Source organism: Giraffa tippelskirchi, chromosome 3 (genome assembly GCF_054371585.1).
Source record: "Giraffa tippelskirchi isolate mGirTip1 chromosome 3, T2T-mGirTip1v1.2.pri, whole genome shotgun sequence".
In the NCBI taxonomy this organism is placed as follows: domain Eukaryota; kingdom Metazoa; phylum Chordata; class Mammalia; order Artiodactyla; family Giraffidae; genus Giraffa; species Giraffa tippelskirchi.
In genome coordinates this window covers 44,920,598-44,939,244 of record NC_137277.1, presented here as the reverse complement: position 1 = coordinate 44,939,244, position 18,647 = coordinate 44,920,598, and the positions used below count along the sequence as shown (strand labels likewise).

General features: G+C 37.8%; 1 protein-coding gene, 1 long non-coding RNA gene and 1 pseudogene across 43 annotated transcripts in view; 1 reads left to right on the top strand and 2 right to left on the bottom strand.

Annotated features, from left to right (window-relative positions):
- Positions 1–18,647, bottom strand: part of RHOT1 (ras homolog family member T1) — a 62,204-nt gene that overhangs the window by 35,798 nt on the left and 7,759 nt on the right. For 24 of the 42 annotated variants that reach the window (XR_014079431.1, XR_014079429.1, XR_014079430.1 and 21 more), the window contains 7 exons: positions 8,645–8,703; positions 6,374–6,455; positions 4,305–4,348; positions 3,964–4,017; positions 3,626–3,678; positions 909–1,017; positions 413–514 (listed from right to left, as the gene is read on the bottom strand). Coding sequence is in view for 35 of the 42 variants with exons in the window: in XM_081579743.1 (XP_081435869.1) it covers positions 413–514; positions 909–1,017; positions 3,626–3,678; positions 3,964–4,017; positions 4,305–4,348; positions 6,374–6,455; positions 8,645–8,703 (503 nt within the window). In the remaining 7 variants the exon portion in view is untranslated. The remainder of the gene's footprint in view (positions 1–412; positions 515–908; positions 1,018–3,625; positions 3,679–3,963; positions 4,018–4,304; positions 4,349–6,373; positions 6,456–8,644; positions 8,704–18,647) is intronic. The other 18 variants (XR_014079433.1, XR_014079435.1, XM_081579742.1 and 15 more) reach the window with 5 other exon arrangements.
- Positions 6,898–7,272, top strand: LOC145541959 (large ribosomal subunit protein eL31 pseudogene; annotated as a pseudogene).
- Positions 11,508–18,595, bottom strand: LOC145541961 (uncharacterized). The gene is made up of 2 exons (XR_014079438.1): positions 16,007–18,595; positions 11,508–15,940 (listed from the first exon to the last, which is right to left on the bottom strand). It is a non-coding gene; the product is annotated as an uncharacterized LOC145541961 (long non-coding RNA).

Here is an 18,647-nt window from a genome sequence, read left to right as displayed (position 1 = left end):
TCTAAGCTATGGAACAAAAGAGAGTATTCTAATTGTATTATATATTGTATCCATGTCAAATAATTATACAAGTTTCTCCCTTGTGTTACTAAGTTTGTGGATTTTACAGTGGCAAACCAAACAGACCATTAGTTAAGTCTTTGGACTTTTGTTGTTACAGTTGCCAATTCTTCTGTTTGTTTTAATTACATTTCTTAAAATAGTCTTTGACCTGGCATATTATTCTGAGCATTAAATGTGACTGTCTTTGAAGAAAAGTATCTAGGAAATATAACAGTTTAATAAGCAATAAATTTAAATTTCAGCAGTTTAGATGAATACTTAAGAGTTACAAACAATCAGTATCATAATGGAGTTGCTACCTACACATCCCAGTCCTTACTAACATGGTCTGATGGGATGGAGGGTTTACCTCTTTCTCCTCTGGGCAGTACAGGGGCCCTGTAGGATGAAGAACTGCTTTCTGTGCATAATAGAAGAGCTCTGATATGTTCTTCAGATTTTTTGCTGAACACTGAAAAGAAAATTTTAAATGTTTCACTCAAAGCAATTCAGAGAGAGAGAGCTAAAAACATTTTTGTTAACTATCAAGATTCCTTTAAGAAACTGAAAATGGCAAAAACCACTACAATATTGTAAAGTAATAAGCCCCCAACTGAAATAAATAAATTCATTAAAAAAAAAAAAAAAGAAACTGAAAAAATGCATTTTTCTTAGTGGATATCACCATATGATTGTCTACAAAGAGTTCAGAGGCCAATTCAAAGTTCTCTGTTTTATTTGATATATGTGACTTCACAAACAGGAAATTTATTCCCACCCCACATCTTCCCCCATCTCCTATTCTGAACCTCAATTTAGTGAGAATTCACCAAGAGTAAATTTCAAAATCAAATGAGAAGGCATACCTCCACACAGGTTTCTATTTCTGTGTACTGGTTCATAATAGGAAGGATGGTCTCCATACTACTATATTCCACCAGGTCAGATTTGTTCCCAACCAATATCAAAGGCAGCCTGAAATAAACAGGGCACATGGTAATAATAAGGAAGGCAAAAGACATGAGGTTTTATTTTAATGTACACTGTAACCTGGTAAAGTACAATGATAAAGTAATTGAAGAGGGCTAACTATACATGGTAATCAGGGAACAATCCCTCTGACAAGGTGGCTTTTGAGGCAAGGAGTGAAGGATGAGATGGAATCTGACAGGTGAAGAACCTGGAAAGAGCTTGCTGGGACGAAGGGACAGCATGTGGAAAAGCCCCAAACTGAAGAAACATCCCCATGAGTCCGGAGATCAGAAAAATGCCAGAGCAGCTGAGGAGTACTGGTCAAACAGGAAGACATATGAAGTGGAGCTGGAGAGAAGAGCAAAGGCCAGATGCAAAAGGACTTTACAGCTAAAGAGAGTGTGTTTTAAGTGTAAAATGGGAAGCCACAGAAGGGTTATAAGTAGGTGAATGACATGATCTGATAGACATTTTTAAATGCAGTCATTTGTTATCTTTTAGAGATACATATCAAAATAGTTATAGTATGGTATGATGTCTGATTTGTTCAAAATGATCCCAAAGAGAGGGATAATAAATGAAACAACACTGGCCATGAGTTGTTAATCATTGAAGCTGGATGATACAGAGGGATTCATTATACTATTCTCTCTACTTTTGTAAATATTTGATTTTTTTTCAATAATAGAAAGTTCTTTTAATGTGGTATCCTGGATTAGCGTAGTGAAGACAGGAAATTTTCAGATTTGAAATATATTTTTGAAGTAGAACAGATAGGAGCAATGGTAGATTAGATATGGAGATTGAAGGAAAATAGAAATCAAAAAAAGTACATAGATTTTTTTGGCTGGACAAAAGGAGTAGATTTTTTTCCATTTTTAAAGTTTTAATCGAATTGTTACAGTATATTGCTTCTGTTTTATGTTTTGGTCCTTTGGCCCAGAGGCATGTGGGATCCTAGTTCCCCGTACTGGAAGGCGAAGTCCCAACCGCTGGACTGCCAGGGAAGTCCCCAAAATGAACAGATCTTTTGAGAGAGAAAAGATTGAGAAATCTGAGGGTGAGGGCAGTGGGGAATAGGCAGGGAATAAAAAATTTTATTTTCAATAAATTAAATCTGAAAGGCCTATCAGAAATCTGAATGGGGATTGCCAACGAGAACTAGCCCAGTGGAGAACAATTATTTTTACAACCCATAAGAGAGCTTAAAGAGATGGCAAATCATCTAGCTGGGACTCCAGATTGTAAAAGAAGCACTTGCAGGCATTTATTTAACCACCTAGTGTGGCTTTATGTGTAAAAGTACTGGCCCACTACATAACCCAAACATAGATTGTTAATAGAGCCAGGAGAGTTCCCCAAAATGCACTGCTTTACAACCAAAGGTGTGCTCAGAATAACTTATGGATCTTAAAAAAAGAAAACATGCAAGTCCAAGCCTTAATCCAAACGTACTAATCCTAAACTCAAACAGTAGAGCAAAGGCATCTATATTGTTGTAAGGTACCTCAGGTGACAGTGATGGGCACATCTGACTAAGGCCCACCATAATAATGGTCCACAGAAGTCCTAGATAAGAACATATGTGTAACAAATATAAACTTAAGGTATGAAGCCCAGGAAAGAAGGTACTGGGAAAATGTGAAGTCCATACATTAATGAAATAGACCACCTTGGAACAAATCAACCACAAGAGAAATAAATATGCTCCTATGATTCAGGGAAGGGTAAAGGTATACCCACACCTGAGAAAGCTCAATTAGATCTCCCAAACATTGAAGGACACTTTCAGATGGTACACTAAAAGGGGCATGCCAGCCCCTTTTAGAAACTAGCCAGCTAGTTTCTAGAGAGCAGTTTAGGAAGCTGTCATGGTAGTCAATTTTAAAAATTCAGTTGTTCAAGCTAGTGTTTCATGGATCCTGGCAGAACGGACTTCTTGGAATAGTCCTCGAAACAGTTCAAGAAATAAGCATGAAAAGCAAGTGTCAGGAGCATAGAGGCATTGTTTCCTCCAAGGCAGTCCGGTCCAATACAACCTCTGTGATGACAGAAATGAACTTTATTTGTACTGTCTATTACCCTAACCTCTAGCCACAAGCGCCTATCAAGCATTTGAAATGTGGCTGCAGCCGAGGCACCGAATTTTTAGTTTTATTTAATTTTACTTAAAGTTAAATTGCCACAATTGACTAGAAGCTACTGCACTGGACAGTATAGCTCTAGAGAGCTCCTTTCAGCTCAGTCAGTAAGTCATTACAAAGTGACTTTAAACAATGATAATGACTGTGCTCTTACATATTTCACATGGTGAACATTCAATGACTGGGGTAATGCCAGTCCTCAAAAGGGCATCTCAAGAGAGAGGGCATATTACAGTTTCAGAGCTCTATTTTCTGCTCTGCTCTCAAATAGGTATGCTGCCTCAAGTAATTCCTCTCCGATAAAGGTGTGTGTGTATAAACAGACCTATTAGATAAAGCACATATGGCAAACTATTAACTAGCAGATCTAAGTGAATAGTTTACAGATGTTCATTGCACTATTTCTTGTGACTTTTCTCTAAGTTTGAAATTGTTCAATATACAAAGTTTGAGAGAGAAAAAAGTACCTGCTGTCTTTGTCTGTTCTTTCATTTATGAGAGGAATCCATCGACTTGTTACCTAAAATGAAAATTAACAGGAGTTAAGGCCTAATGACTCCAGTATTCTTGCCTGGAGAATCCCAGGGATGGGGGAGTCTGGTGGGCTGCCGTCTATGGGGTCGCACAGAGTCGGACATGACTGAAGTGACTTAGCAGCAGTAGCAGCAGCAGCAAGGCCTAATGAAGATCTCCCTTGAAAAATACTCTACCCTAGGACTCCTAAAATTCTAAATTGAGGATCAATTTTAAAAGTGCCCCCACTGAAATTTAACAAAGTATAGTGAAAAAAGTCACATATTCATACCTTATCAATGGAATGCTTGTTGTTAACAGCATAAACTATGCAGATGACATTGGCCTATAAGAAAAATTAACAAATCGATGGTATTTTAAAATAATACAAATGTAGCATTTAATTACCAGCTAGCTAATATATTTCAGTCAAACAAAGAAAAAAATTTGAAAATTAAAAAACTTAGCATGCCTCTAAGAGTAAAAGGATTTACAGCAAAAATACATACTCAAAATCAGCAGCGACAATAAAGAACTGAAAAAGCCCTCTCTGTGAGAGAAGGAAATGGCAGACACAGGATCATCACTGTTCTCCCACAAACAAACCTAGAACTATTTTTTTTTTTAACTCACCTGTGATATTTCTTGATGAAGCTGTTCATCACTCTGTTCTGCTTCTACAAATGACAAATTCAAATTTTTTTTCATATTTTAAACACTTTCATAAAAATGAACGAACAACCAAGCTAAAATCCATCTGACATCCATCTAACATCCCTCAAAACCTCCCTCACCTCTCATGTCATTTACAAGATGTACTGCCAGACAAGTGGCAAAGAACAGAGAAAGTGAGAGAAAGGAAAGAGTGGAACTATGATAAGGAAGCTGGCTGGCACTGTGAGACAAGTCTACACAAAGATAAGTTAGGCAGGGAAGAGCACAAAGCATCGTGTGATAAATCTGGGCCAGCATCTGATCCAAAGCTGAGAAGGGACTGGCAAAAGAGATCAGAAACTCAAGCTAGAAGACTGGGTACTAAAGAGTCAGAAGCCCAGACAAAAAGTCTATATACACAGGGTCAAAAAGCCAGGTGCGAGTCTGGGAAAAACAAGCTTAAGATCTAGAAAGCTGACAGAAGTAATCTTAACCAGGCCCCAGAGGCAAAACCAGAGCATGATAAGGAAAAGTCAGGAATTCCCTCACTCGCCCATCTCTCTGGCTAGAACTGGTCTCATGGAGGGATATGCCTGTAATCCCACAGGTGCAGGGGACGGGCATGATACATAGCTAGGAGAGGGAGAGGAGAGAAAAGTAAACAAATGAAGAGCAAAGCAATTATTGATATATTAGATCACTTTACATTACTGCTTCCCCTCAAAATGTTATTTCTGACATATAAACTCATATTACAAATGAGTACAATGGTATCTCAATTAATGCTAAATAACTGGCCGTATTTCAAGTATCTTCTCATAAGTTGAATAATCAAGCAGTTAAAGCTTCAACTGTAATACTGACGTGAATCTAAACATGTAGCTACACACACTGAAAAAGAATAATTCTATACACAGAGCTAGTTATGAGACTGACTGTAGCAGGGAGCATCCAACCTGCCTCAGCTTCTAGTACGGTACTGTCCAACAGAAATATGATATAAACCATACATGGAATTTTAAATTTTCTAGTAGTCACCTTAAACAAAGTAAAAAGAAACAGGTAAAATGACTTTTTAATTTAACCCAAAGTATCAAAAATACTAAAATTTCAACATGTAGTCAACAGCAAAATTATGAGATACTGTACTTTATTTCATACTGTCTTCTAAATCCACTTACATTTTATACTTAGAGCACATTTCAATTTAGACTAGACACATTTTAAGTGTTCAACAGTCACAGGTATTAGACTGTACAGTTCTAGTATTTCATTTTTAGAATGGATGGGATACCAGCTCAGCAAAACAAAGTATTACCAATGTGGTTATACACATTTTTTAAAATAGATTTCATTTTTCAGAGCAGTTTTAGGTTCACAGCAAAACTGAGTGGAAGGCACAGAGATTTCCCATATACCTCCTGATTTCATATACAGTTTCTCCCATTATCAACAGCCCTCATCAGTGATACATGTTACAACTGACCCTTCCTTTCCCAAAGAAGGTCCAGAACAAGACAAAATAATTTAATGATTAAAAAGTAAGTAGTATTGTGCAGAAAAACTTTACATTATTAAAAACAATATAGATGATGTGCTTCCATTATCATTTAATGTAAGCAACCTGTTTTAACTTTTTTTTTTTTTCAGGACAAACTCTTGACAAATTAAAGAACAAACTTAGAACTCAACAAATTTTCACATGAGAACTCTTTCTACATCACCAGAGCATGCCTGAATGCCTGATAACAAAATAACACAGAACTCTCTGCAAATATGCTAATTCAAAGAGGGTTACAATTTATCTGGTCATTTGCCATCCCCCTTTCCCTTTTATTATTATGGAACCCAACTTAGTAAATTAGGGACAGAGAACTGCAAGGTGGAGGCTTTTTGTGGGGTGTGGGATGAGATAAGAAGAGTAAATGATCATTTACTGCGAGAGAAAGAGACACCCCTTCTAAAACATTTTTTAACACTTAGTAAGTATCTTTTTAAGGACTTTTAAATTAACGCTACAGCTCCACCTGCAAGAAGACATTTACTACCTGAGTAATCTACAATGTGCGTTGGAACTCTCTCAGGGGTAACATCAGCTGGAATGGTGATTTCTTCTGCCCGGGGAGGAACCTTCATTTGTAAACAAATATAAAAGAAGGAAAAACCTTTGAATATCAGTAATCAAACTTTTTAGTAGATTATGTAAATTCATGCATAATTAGCCCTTTCATCCATGCTTACCTTTACAGGTATTTATTATAATTTTAAATGTTTACTTGTGTGCTTTATCATAGATGCAAATACATATTAAAGCTATATGATAAAACACTAAAAAAAAAAAGCACATTTATACCTGTGTGGGCACAGGACATATTAAGGATACTTCAGCTTCCAAAACAATACTTAAATTAATTTAGTGTTTCAAAATTAGATTTCTAAAATGTAGTTTTCATTCTATTTTGTTGAAGGCTTAAGATATTCTACAACTGAAGACCTATCCTAAAGGGACTGCCCTGGCAGTCCAGTGGTTAAGATTGCGTGCTCCTGTCCTTTCCAACTATGATCCAGCAGGATGGCACCCACACAAAGAAAGACAGCTAGAAGAAAGGGCTGACCCACCATCACCGAGGTGGTGGCCAGGAGAATACACTATCAACATTCACATGCATCCATGGAGTGGGTTTCAAGAAGTATGCCCCTCAGGCACTCAAAGAAATCCAGAAATTGGCCATGAAGGAGATGGGAACCCCAGATGTTCGCATTGACACGGCTCAACAGAGCTGTCTCAGCCAAAGAAATAAGGAATGTTCCATACTGGATCTGTATGCAGCTGTCCAGAAAACAAAATTAAGATGAAGACTCCCCAAACAAGCTCTACACTTGGGCTACCTACGTGCCTGTCACCACTTTCAAAAATCTACAGACAGTTAATGTGGATGAGAACTAACTGCTGATTGTCCAATAAAGTTATGAACTGAAAAAAAAACCAGATTCTGCACTTCCAATGCAGGAGGTACGGGTTCCATCCCTGGTCAGGGAACTAAGATTCTGCATGCCACTCAGCACGGCCGAAAAAAAAAAAAGAAATCCTCAAGTAAATTAATAAATTATCAAAATTTATCTCTTCTAGATGATAACTGTTTGGCTACATAAACCTTAAGCATAATAATTCCATCATTTAAAAAAACTCCTTATCCACACCCAAAAGGACTATGATAAAATGACAATTCTAATCTAAGTTAAAATATCACAAAAAACTTTTAGGTATTATACTCTAAGTGATCATAATTAATGTTGCTGATTTCACAAACCACATATGAAAATACACTCCACTTCAGAAATTAAGTTATGATTTAACCACCTTATTTAAGAGGAAAAAAGTGAAAGAAACAATGGTCACATGACAACTGTAATTACTGAAATAACTACCACATTAAATACATTAAATTCCTCTCTGAACAATGAAATTGCACAGATATTCCTAATTAAACAAGAGCAAATAAATGATAAATGCAAACCATGGCGCTAGTAATATCTATTATATGAAGAAAGAAACTAAAAAGAAATAATCTTTATCTCATTTGCACTGATTCCATTCCTTGTAACAATATCTTTACATAATGCTTTAGGCAACTGTTCACCATTTAGGCAACTGTTCACCATACTGTATCTTCCAACATGTAAATAAATACACTGCCAGCAATAACAAAACCACCATGCTTTTGGTGCTACTTTAGTAAGTTTATCTCATTTGAGACCCACAACAATTCTTTGAGGTGGGCAAAGGTGGAATGAATTAAGATTTTTTATTTGTAAAATGATGTAGGTGGATAATATTTGAGATTTTCAAACATATGTATCAGAATCCTAGAGGCTCTAATGATGTCTCAAAGACTGGGGAGAGTCAGACAGAAGGCAGGTGGGGAGCCAGACATTTCATCCTTACTTCAACTAAAGCAATCTGTTCTATATTTGGGGCTTTTAAACACATTTTATTTTTAAGAAAGAATTACACAGCTTAGACCACCCCTAATATCCCTTTCAGCTCCCATTTTACAGATGAGACAACTAAGGCAGAGAAATGACAAATGTCCTAGCCAAGGTCTAAAGTAAGAAACACAAAGGCCTTATGTGAACTCAGAACTGGTTTGACTCTTTCTCCTATATCTCAGAGATGTTTTGTAAAAACTAACATGAGCCTTTCTAAAAGTCATTAACTATCAGAAAGGAAACACATGCCAAAAAAACCCTAAAATGTATTTCATTTAACTCAATTTTGATAAAAATTTTAAATGTAGGAAAGAAATCACAATGCCCACCTCTTCTGGGAATTCTTCACTGACTAGAGACATAATCAGTGACGTCTTCCCAACTCTAGCTGTGAAAAGAAAAAAGGATTACTTTAATAAAGTATTCAGATTCTATAAAGCTCAAATTTGGCAACCACACAGCAAAGTCTGTTATTTGTTATCTAAAATCAGAGGATCAGAGGCATTTAAATTACCAATTTTCAGTACATCTTTTTTTTCTGCTTACAAAAGTTACACATGCTCACCGTTTAAAACAAAAAATTTCTAAAATATACAGTATAAATGTAAAAATCTCCCATAGTATCCACCATAAACTGTTTAATATGTGTAGTCTCCCAGATCTTCCCACACTCATATTAACATATTATAATAATTTACCACAGTAGAATCAGAGTATTTATACTATTTTACAATTCTTATCACTTAGTTATGTATTAGGGCAGTATTCCATGACAATCTTTAAAAATCTCTTGGGAGAGGGAAGCGAAAGTTATTATTTAATAAATACAGAGTTTTTGTTGGTAATGAAGAAGTTTTAAATGTAGAAAGTGGTGATGGTTACACAACATTGCAAACATATTTAATGCCCTTGACAGAATATTTACTAAAGGTAAAAATGTTATGTCATTTTGTATATTTTATCACAATTTTTAAAAGCAGTAATAATAAATGCATTTTATATTAACATTTAAAAAGCTTCCTACATTATTTTTTCATAAGTGTATAAGAATCCAGTGTGTGATGTGTCATAATTTATTAATGTAATCTAATGATGAACAGTGCTGCAATGTTAATTTCTACAGGATAAGTTCCCAGAAGAGCAACTCAAGTTAGCATGCATGATCTTTTTGTTTTTAATAAATACTGTTATATTATTGCTAAAAAAGAATAATTTACATCCTTACCAATAGAAGATCAGAGTGTCTATTTCTTCATATCTTTACATCCTTTCTTTTTTAGGGTATCATATTTAAAGGGTTAGTAAGAGCAAAGAAACTTTCCTGTTACATTTTCTAACCTAGCAGTTTTTTTAATGTACAACCTTAAATTCTTAATTTTCTTTCTGAAACTTGACTTTCATTCCCATTATTTTCTGATCATATGATTACTATTATTAGACATTCAAATGCTTATCAACTAAAATCCTTTTGTGATTCTAGAGGAAAACAGTCCACCTGCCTGTTGACCTCTGCTGTAATAGCAGACTATAGTTTTCAAAAGTCTAAATATAAAAGAGCCGGAAAATGTTAAAGTCAAGGAAAGTCACATTCCTTTGCTAAATAAGTGACTAAAAGAAAGTGTGACTAAAACTACAAGTCAAGTCTCCGGAAAAATAATGACTGGCTGGAGAGGAGAATACTGGTCAAAACAACTCAGGAGGGCGTCCTGCAAACAAGCGGCTACAGCTGATAGACGGCAGTCCAGGTGCTTAACAGGCATCTGCTGGCTCTGACTCTTCGATCCTTTCAATTTACACGTGTGAGAAGGCTTGGGCCTTCTTCAAGGGGCTAACAATAAGGTAACATTTCCCTGAGTCAGAGAATCTGGAGCCCATCATCAGAGAACTGCTAAGAGCCAGGTACTGAAGTCAACTTATCCAGCTCCCCACAGAAATTTCAGATGAAGAGCCTGGGACCCAGCCACAGTGATCTTCTCATGGTCTCACTAGAAGACTAGTTACAGACCTAGGAGAATAACCCATTCTAACACGTTAGTAATACAGAAAATGAATGACGATCCCAAAAGTCAGCGGGCACTGCATACACAAATACTACGTAAATTAATTAAAATAATTCACTGATTCACTGGTGACTAATCCAGCAGCTCTGGCTCTTTTTATTTTTAGAAAATTCCAGATGTACAGAAAAATTGCAAAAATAATTCAAAGGAGTCATGTCTATCCTTGAACTAAATTCTCCACGTTAGCATTTAACCATATTTGCATTATTATTCTCTCTATATATATTATATATATATGTAATTTAAAAAAAAAATTTGAGTAAATCACAAACATGATGCCCCTTTACCCTGAAGCACTCTAGTATTTCCTAGAAACAGTATCATTCTCTTACATAATCACAGTTAAATCAAGTTATGTCAAGATCAAGAAATTAACACCCAAAACAGTGCTACTATGTAATTTATAAATCTTATTCATGTCTCACTATTACCCGTTATAGAAAAGAAAAATCTTTCCTGTCCAGAATCAAACGTTCCATTTGGTTGTCATATCTCTTTAGTCTCCTTTAACCTGGAGGCTTTCCTCCATCTTTATCTTTCATGACCTTCACATTTCTGAACACTACAAGTCATTTATTCTGCAATATCTCTCTCAACTGGGTCTCTATGATGTTATCCCACGATTAATTTCACGCTCTGCTTTTTTGGCAGAATCTGCGAGAAGTGTTGTTGTGTCCCTCTCAGTGTGCCATAGCAGAAAGGAGATAATGTCAATTTGTCCCATTACTGTGATGTTCACTGTCATCACTCGGAGGAGGTGGTGTTAGGTTTCTCCAGTTATTTTTTTCTAATTAAAAAACATCTTATGAGGAGGTACTTTGAGACTATGTAAATTTTCTGGTTCTCATCAAACTTTTGGCTATTAGGTTTAGCAGCCATTGAAGCTTCTTGCCTAAAGCGAGTATTGCTATAGTGGCGGCTAGACGGTGATTTTTTATTTCTATCTATTCTCCTATATTACTTTGCATTCTCCTGTAAGAAAAAACTTTCCCTTCTGTTTCTTATGAGTGTGGTCTCATGGATTATTATATTCTATGGGTTATAATCCATTACAGTCATTATCTGGAGGCTCAAGTTGTTTCATTTTAAACAATGGCAGTTAGGCCAGTATATATCACCATGAACAATATGATTTTCTTCTTTCCTTTTTTTATTATTAAAAAATTGAAACATTTCAGAATTAGTGACTACAGTGTAACCCAGTGTGTGAACCCATCACTCAACCTCATCTCCTTTGCATACTCTCTCTTGTCCTTTCTCATGAATTACTTTGAAGCAAGTCTCAAATATGTATCATCTTCACCATGTACAATATGATTTTATAAATATGTATCAGTTGGGGGACTAGAAAAAGTCAACACTTTCAGGGAGATAATAATACCATCTCTTCAAGGTTCCAGTAAGAATTAAACATCATATAAGTGAAAGTGCTTAGCAGAGCACCTGACCTATCACCGTCTCTCACTATATAAAGGTTTTAACTTTCCTTCTTAAAAAACAAAAGTCACTTTGGTGGTAAAAACTGTCACATTCTAAATTTACAGATGGCAACTGAAATTTACTTCAACTTTGACATGTTAAATGCATTCCTGCATCCCTTCTGTGCATCTCTTGAGCACGACTACACTCAAGGCACTATTCCAAGTCAGGGGGATACTACTGATCAAGGCAATACGTTTTCCCTACTTTTATATTCATGGAGATTATATGCCAATGGATTTATGAGATTTTCACCAAGGAACACTCTTTCTATACATCAGGATAAAAAGCTAAAATTAAAAAAAAAAAAGCGTAACCATTTTTGCCTAACCCTTTCTCTGTACTGATCATTCAAGTTCTGTCAAACTTCCTCTGACATTTTTAATACTCATTCCTTCCTCTCTGTTCCCACTTTTCCCTAAATATAGCACTTTTACCAAAACACTTTCTAGTTCACAACTTTCTACCCCTCTTTCCAGTCCCTCCTCTCATTAATATATTAGCAATACAAATGCTAGTCCATCTTTCTTGCACATTCTTTACATTTCCTAACTCACCTGATCAAAAGCCATCCCTGACTCTCAATTACCTACCTCATCAAAGTGTCGCTATTCTACTGGCCTTTGAAAATCATACATAATTTAACCCCAGATCATCTATCTGTCTTTCCTGCTAGTCCTCATACATGATTTACTCAAATAAGGCCATTCTGTTCTGTGCAAGCACAAACAAGCCATGATAAATCCTGGCCCCCCTCACATGGTTTTCTTCCTCCCCCATCTCTGGTCTACTTTTCTAAACATTTACCATCTCTCAAGGACAGCTCCGTCTCTTCATTCTTTCTGGAGCTGTTTCTCCACTGATCTCCAGTAGCATACTGGGCACTTATTGACCTGGGGAGTTCATCTTTCAATGTCCTATCTTTTTGCCTTTTCATACTGTTCATGGGATTCTCAAGGCAAGAATACTGAAGTGGTTTGCCATTCCCTTCTCCAGTGGACCACATTTTGTCAGAACTCTCCACCATGACCCATCCGTCTTGGGTGGCCCCACACGTGTGGCTCATAGTTTCATTGAGTTAGACAAGGCTGTGGTCCATGTGATTAGATTGGTTTAGTTTTCTGTGACTGTGGTTTTCGGTCTGTCTGCCCTCTGATGGAGAAGGATAAGAGGCTAATGGAAGCTTCCTGACGGGAGAGACTGACTGAGGGGGAAACTGGGTCTTGTTCTGATGGGTGGGGCCATACTCAGTAAATCTTTAATCCAATTTTCTGTTGATGGGTGGAGCTGTGTTCCCTCCCTGCTATCTACCTGGGGCGAAACTATGGTGGAGGTAATGAAGATAATGGTGATCTCCTTCAGAAGATCCTCTTCCAACAACACAAGAGAAGACTCTTCATATGGACATCACCAGATGGTCAATACCGAAATCAGACTGATCATATTCTTTGCAGCCAAAGATGGAGAAGTTCTAAACAGTCAGTAAAAATAAGACCGGGAGCTGACTGTGGCTCAGATCATGAACTCCTTATTGCCAATTCAGACTTAAATTGAAGAAAGTAGGGAAAACCACTAGACCATTCAGGTATGACCTAAATCAAATCCCTTATGATTATACAGTGGAAGTGAGAAATAGATTTAAGAGACTAGATCTGATAGAGTGCCTGAAACTATGGATGCATGTTCGTGACATTGTACAGGAGACAGGGAGCCAGATCACCCCCAAGAAAAAGAAATGCCAAAAAGCAAAATGGCTGTCTGAGGAGGCCTTATAAATAGCTGTGAAAAGAAGCAAAGGGAAAAGCAAAGGAGAAAAGGAAAAATATACCCATTTGAATGCAGAGTTCCAAAGAATAGCAAGGAGAGTTAAGAAAGCCTTCCTCAGTGATCAGTGCAAAGAAACAGAGGAAAACAACAGAATGGGAAAGACTAGAGATCTCCTCAAGAAAATCAGAGGTACATAACTTGATTTCACCTTGCCCCAAACACAATGGTATTGCTGTAGCTTCAGCACTGCTATTTGGGAAATCAGGCCTACTCTTGGGAACTCCTGGAACTCTCCCATTCAAAGCTTTTCTTAAGAGTAACTAAAGAGTTGTGAATAGCAGGAAACTGCTGAGGCAATCAAAAAAATAAGTTCAAAAAAATTCTAAAGTTACTTTGCTCAACTTGTTTTTAGTAAAAAAATAATGGATGTTGAAATTATAACTTTTTAATCTATTTATTTTTGGCTGCATTGGGTCTTCATTGCTGCACGGGGCTTTCTCTAGTTGCACTGTGTGGACTTCTTTGCAGTGGCTTCTCCTGTTGTGGAGCGCAGGCTCTAGGGCTTCAGCAGTTGTGGCTCCCAGGTTCCAGAGCACGGGCTTAGTAATTGTGGTGCATGGGCTTAGCTGCCCCACAACATGTGGAATCTTCCCAGACCAGGGATCGAACCAGTGTCTCCTGCATTGGCAGGCGGTTCTTAATCACTGGACCACCAGCAAAATCCCAAAATCACAACTAGTAAAAGAGGATGTGATACAATAAAGAATACAGCTGGTCTTTATGCCTAGTTCCTGGCACAGCTTCAAAATCCCTTGGAATTTCCTGAGCGAAAGGAGTGTCCTTTGTTCTAGTCTCTTTCAACCATGCTTCAGTTTATCCTAATGAGGTGACTTATTAAAGGGGAAGGGAGGGCCTAGACAGCTTTCAGCATAGGGGTCAGCTGCCAGAAAAAAACAACCATGTGATTAGGGGTTGGAACTTTCAGCCCCACCCCAAAACCTCTGGGGAAGTGGGGGTGGGGTAATAGAGGATGCGTTCGATGAAGGGGCTACCTAATGAAGCCCTCTATGAAAACTCTGGACATATCAAAGCTCTGGGGATCTTCCTGGCTGGTGAACACACAGATGGACCATAAAGATGGCGCACCCTGACTCCACAGGAACAGAAGTTCCTGAGCTCAGGACCCTTCCAGACCTTCCCCCAGGTACCTCTTCATCTGACTGTTCATCTGTGTAATCTTAAGCACTGCATTCCCCTGAGTTCTGTGAGTCATTCTAGTGAATTACGGAACCCAGGGGGTTGTGGGAAGCCCCTAATTGTAGTCAGCCAGAAAGAAGTCTGGATAGTCTGGGGACCCCACTTGCAGATGGAAACTAAAAAGTAAAGGTGATCTTGTTGGGGATCTTGCCCCTTAATTTATAGGATCTGAGGCTGATCCAGGGTAGTTAGTGTCAAAATTGAATTCAACTGTAGGACACCCAGGTAGTTTCAGAAAATTGTCAGAATGTAGACAGCATGATGGTTTTGTATTTCTTAAAAGAAACGATGGCTCAAAAAACTGAGAAACACTGTTAACAGAATTTCTATCCAAGAGTATAAGTTCCACTCAGACACAGCTGTGCCCTGCCTGAACCAAACTAGGAAAAACACTAGAAGAACACAGAGTATTATGCTTCTAATGACCCATCTTTCTTCTGCAGACTCCTAACCAGTTTATTTGATAAGTATTTACCTAGTTGTCTTCTAAGAAAGTTTAGTCTTAGATACTCTGTGGGGATAATATGGAAAATGTATAAAACAACAGATAAAGCTGCCATAAAATAAGCATGGATCGAGTGCCATGTTCAATCATTCTGTTTTAAAAAGGGAAGGGGAGATAAGGAAGAGCAGGAAGAGAAGTGAGTATTTTCTCCTCCCAGAGAAAATTTCTCTCTAAATTTAGCAGGAAATCAAAAAGCTCATAAAAGAAGCTCCCTAGAAGGAAAAAAAAAATCAGTAAAGACATCTAAGCCACCTTCCAGCACATCACCCGTGGTCTCCTGAAGGATTTCCTAGACCTCCCTGGCAAAAACCTGACGTGTCCTACCAGCTAACGAGTATCTCCAGAAAGACTAAGAAACAAGTATTTCACTATCACCCACAGGAAACTCCACAAGGGCAGGGAACATGTTTTCCTTGCTCACTGGTGAATCTGTAGCTGCTAGCAAATGCACTTAGTAAAATGGAGCATAGTGGCTAACAGCACATATTTGAATTTCAAGAAAGTGGTTGGTTACCTTTGAGGGGAAGGGAGGGAATACAACGAGGAAGGGGCTTCAACTGATTGGTTATGTTTTATTTATTAAGCCAGGTGATGGGGGAATACAACGAGGAAGGGGCTTCAACTGATTGGTTATGTTTTATTTATTAAGCCAGGTGATGGGTATTTGTTATATGAATCTTTTTACATTTTATACAAACATTTCACCAAAAAAAGAAAAAGAGAACATAGGCTTTGGAATGAGACAGAATTGGACTGAAATCTCAGTGTCAGCGCTCATAAGCTGTGTTTCCTCAGGCAAGTCATGAAGCCTCACTTTGTTCATCTATAAAATATAACACTGAACAGCTCTATAGACGTGGTAAAAGGATTAATTAAGGTGACAGATGCATAATGCTTGGGACAATACCTGGCACACATTGAATACACAAAACAGTAGTAGTTGTGTTGAGGAGAAGTTTGAATTAAAGGAGTTAAGCAAGCACTGGAGCAGGATTTTGGAACCGGTTTTGCCATTAACAGTGTGACCCTCAGTTGTCACTGACTCTCTCTGGGCCTCCATTTTCCCATCAGTTAAAAAAAAAAAATGGATTAGATGTTATTAATGTTTATATTTTATGATTTATCTAAACCAGCATGTAGCACAACTAGAAAACAGGCCTGTAACAGAAAAAAGTGCATGTGACATTAACGGTAACTTACCCTGCAGTACCCTCGAAATGGCAGACAGATCCCCAAATTGTTACCTGTTTTAACTGTGTATGGGACAGTGATCTGACAAAAACATTCATCTATCTGTAAGAACACAGAGGGACTCATGAAGCCAATATGGGGTCCAAGAATTTCTAGTACATGATGACTTACATTCAGCATTTCATAACTTAAATGACTCCTTTCATCACGACCTTGTTTAGGGTTCCAGCAACTCCAAACCTTCAGCCAGCTCAAGTTAGTACTCATCTCCACATTTATAGTATCTCACCTAGTTCCACATGATTATTCACAATGGAGGTAAAATCAAGCTGACCCTTGAACAACACAGGTATGAACTGTGCGGGTCCACCTTGATAGACTTTTTTTCAATAGCAAATACCACAGTACTACCAATCTGCAGATTTGCGATGTGAAATCATAGACTCAGAGGAACACAGTAAACAGAGGGCTGGCTACATGCAGATTTTCAACTGCACAGAGGGTCGGTGCCCCTAACCCCTGTATTGTTCAAAGGTCAACTGGACACGACTTAGTAACTAAACAACAACAAAAGGTTATTTTAAAATGAGCCAAGCCACCCTCTTCTTACTCCAGATATTTACCAAACCTTTTAAAAGATCCAATGCCTGTACAATACCTGTGACCTTTGAACTTTGGGCCCTCTCTGGCCCCAAGAGAGATGCCGGCTTTTTCCCTGGTCTCCTAAACCCCACAACTACCGCCAGCACAGAGGTCCCCAGAAATTCTTCCATTCTGAAGAACTCTCCTGGGTATCGTAGACAGCTGACCCTTGAACAACCGGGGGTAAGGGATGCTGATACATGCACAGCTGAAAATCCTAGTATAACTTAGAGTCGACCTTCTGTATCAGCAATTCTTCTGTATCCTCATCCCTGGATTCAACCAGCTGCGGATTGTGGAGTACTGTAGTATTTACTTTTGAAAAAGATCCTCAGATAAGTGGATCCGTGCAGTTCCAACCCGCGCTGTTCAAAGGTCAGCTGTACAGGTCTACAACGTTATCCTTGATCTACTATGTTAGGAATGAGAAAAAAATGAATCAGATCCTCAATAACTCAGATACTCCTTGGTCACGAAAACAAGTCCCACTCTTGGGTCTTGAGAAGTCTGCCTACTTTAATGTCCTGATTCTTCTCATAATCCCCTTTTTAGAATTATTGGGTTGGCCAAAAAGTTCGTTTGGATTTTCCCATAAGAGTGTACAGAAAAACCCGAAAGAACTTTTTTGGCCAACTCATTATCTTTAAAAAATTTTATCTGTATCCTACCATTCTAAGGCCCTCACCAGTTTCAGAAGAAACCTACCCTTGAATCTTCAACTCAAAATGTTAAACAAAATGTTCAAAATTATGTTGCTTAACAATATCAAAATGCCTAGTAGTTTCTAAAACAGCTAAGGGCTTGTTTCTCCTTAATCACCATCACTCAGGTTCCCTTAGCAAAATGTAGGTCTTCGACAGGTGTTCCTCGACCATAACCTTTAAAGTGCATCCATTCTTATCATTCTTCTCAGAACAACCCTTTTTTAGTCATAGTCCCTTTCTGCTTTCCCAAAGGACCATTTGTATCTCCAGTGATATTTTCAGAAGAGAAAGATAACTATTTTGAAGAAAATCAGAATTTTTCACAGCTCAGCTCTTCAGGGCAGTTCTGGCTCTCTGCAGCGACTCCTGCAAAAGCACAGACCTGCCACTGCGTCTGTTCCAATAGGGCAGGCCTCAGAGGCAGGAAAGGAAACAGCCTGAGGGAGAGGAGGCCTTGGAAAGACAGCAACAATTAAAAAATTTTACTTATGCTTGATCATACAGACTTAGGAGAGCGGTACCAAAGAGTAGGAATAAATTTCCAGTACCCAAAAGTATGAATAAATTTGTATCGATACTATCTTTCAGACTGTGATATTCTGTTTACTCATTCATATTCTGCCTCATCTGTTGAAGAATCCAAGGCAGTGTGGCACTCACTACAGTAAAACAATCCTATCTAGTTTCTGAAGTAATTGTCTATAAAAGACCTTTAAAAAAAAAAATC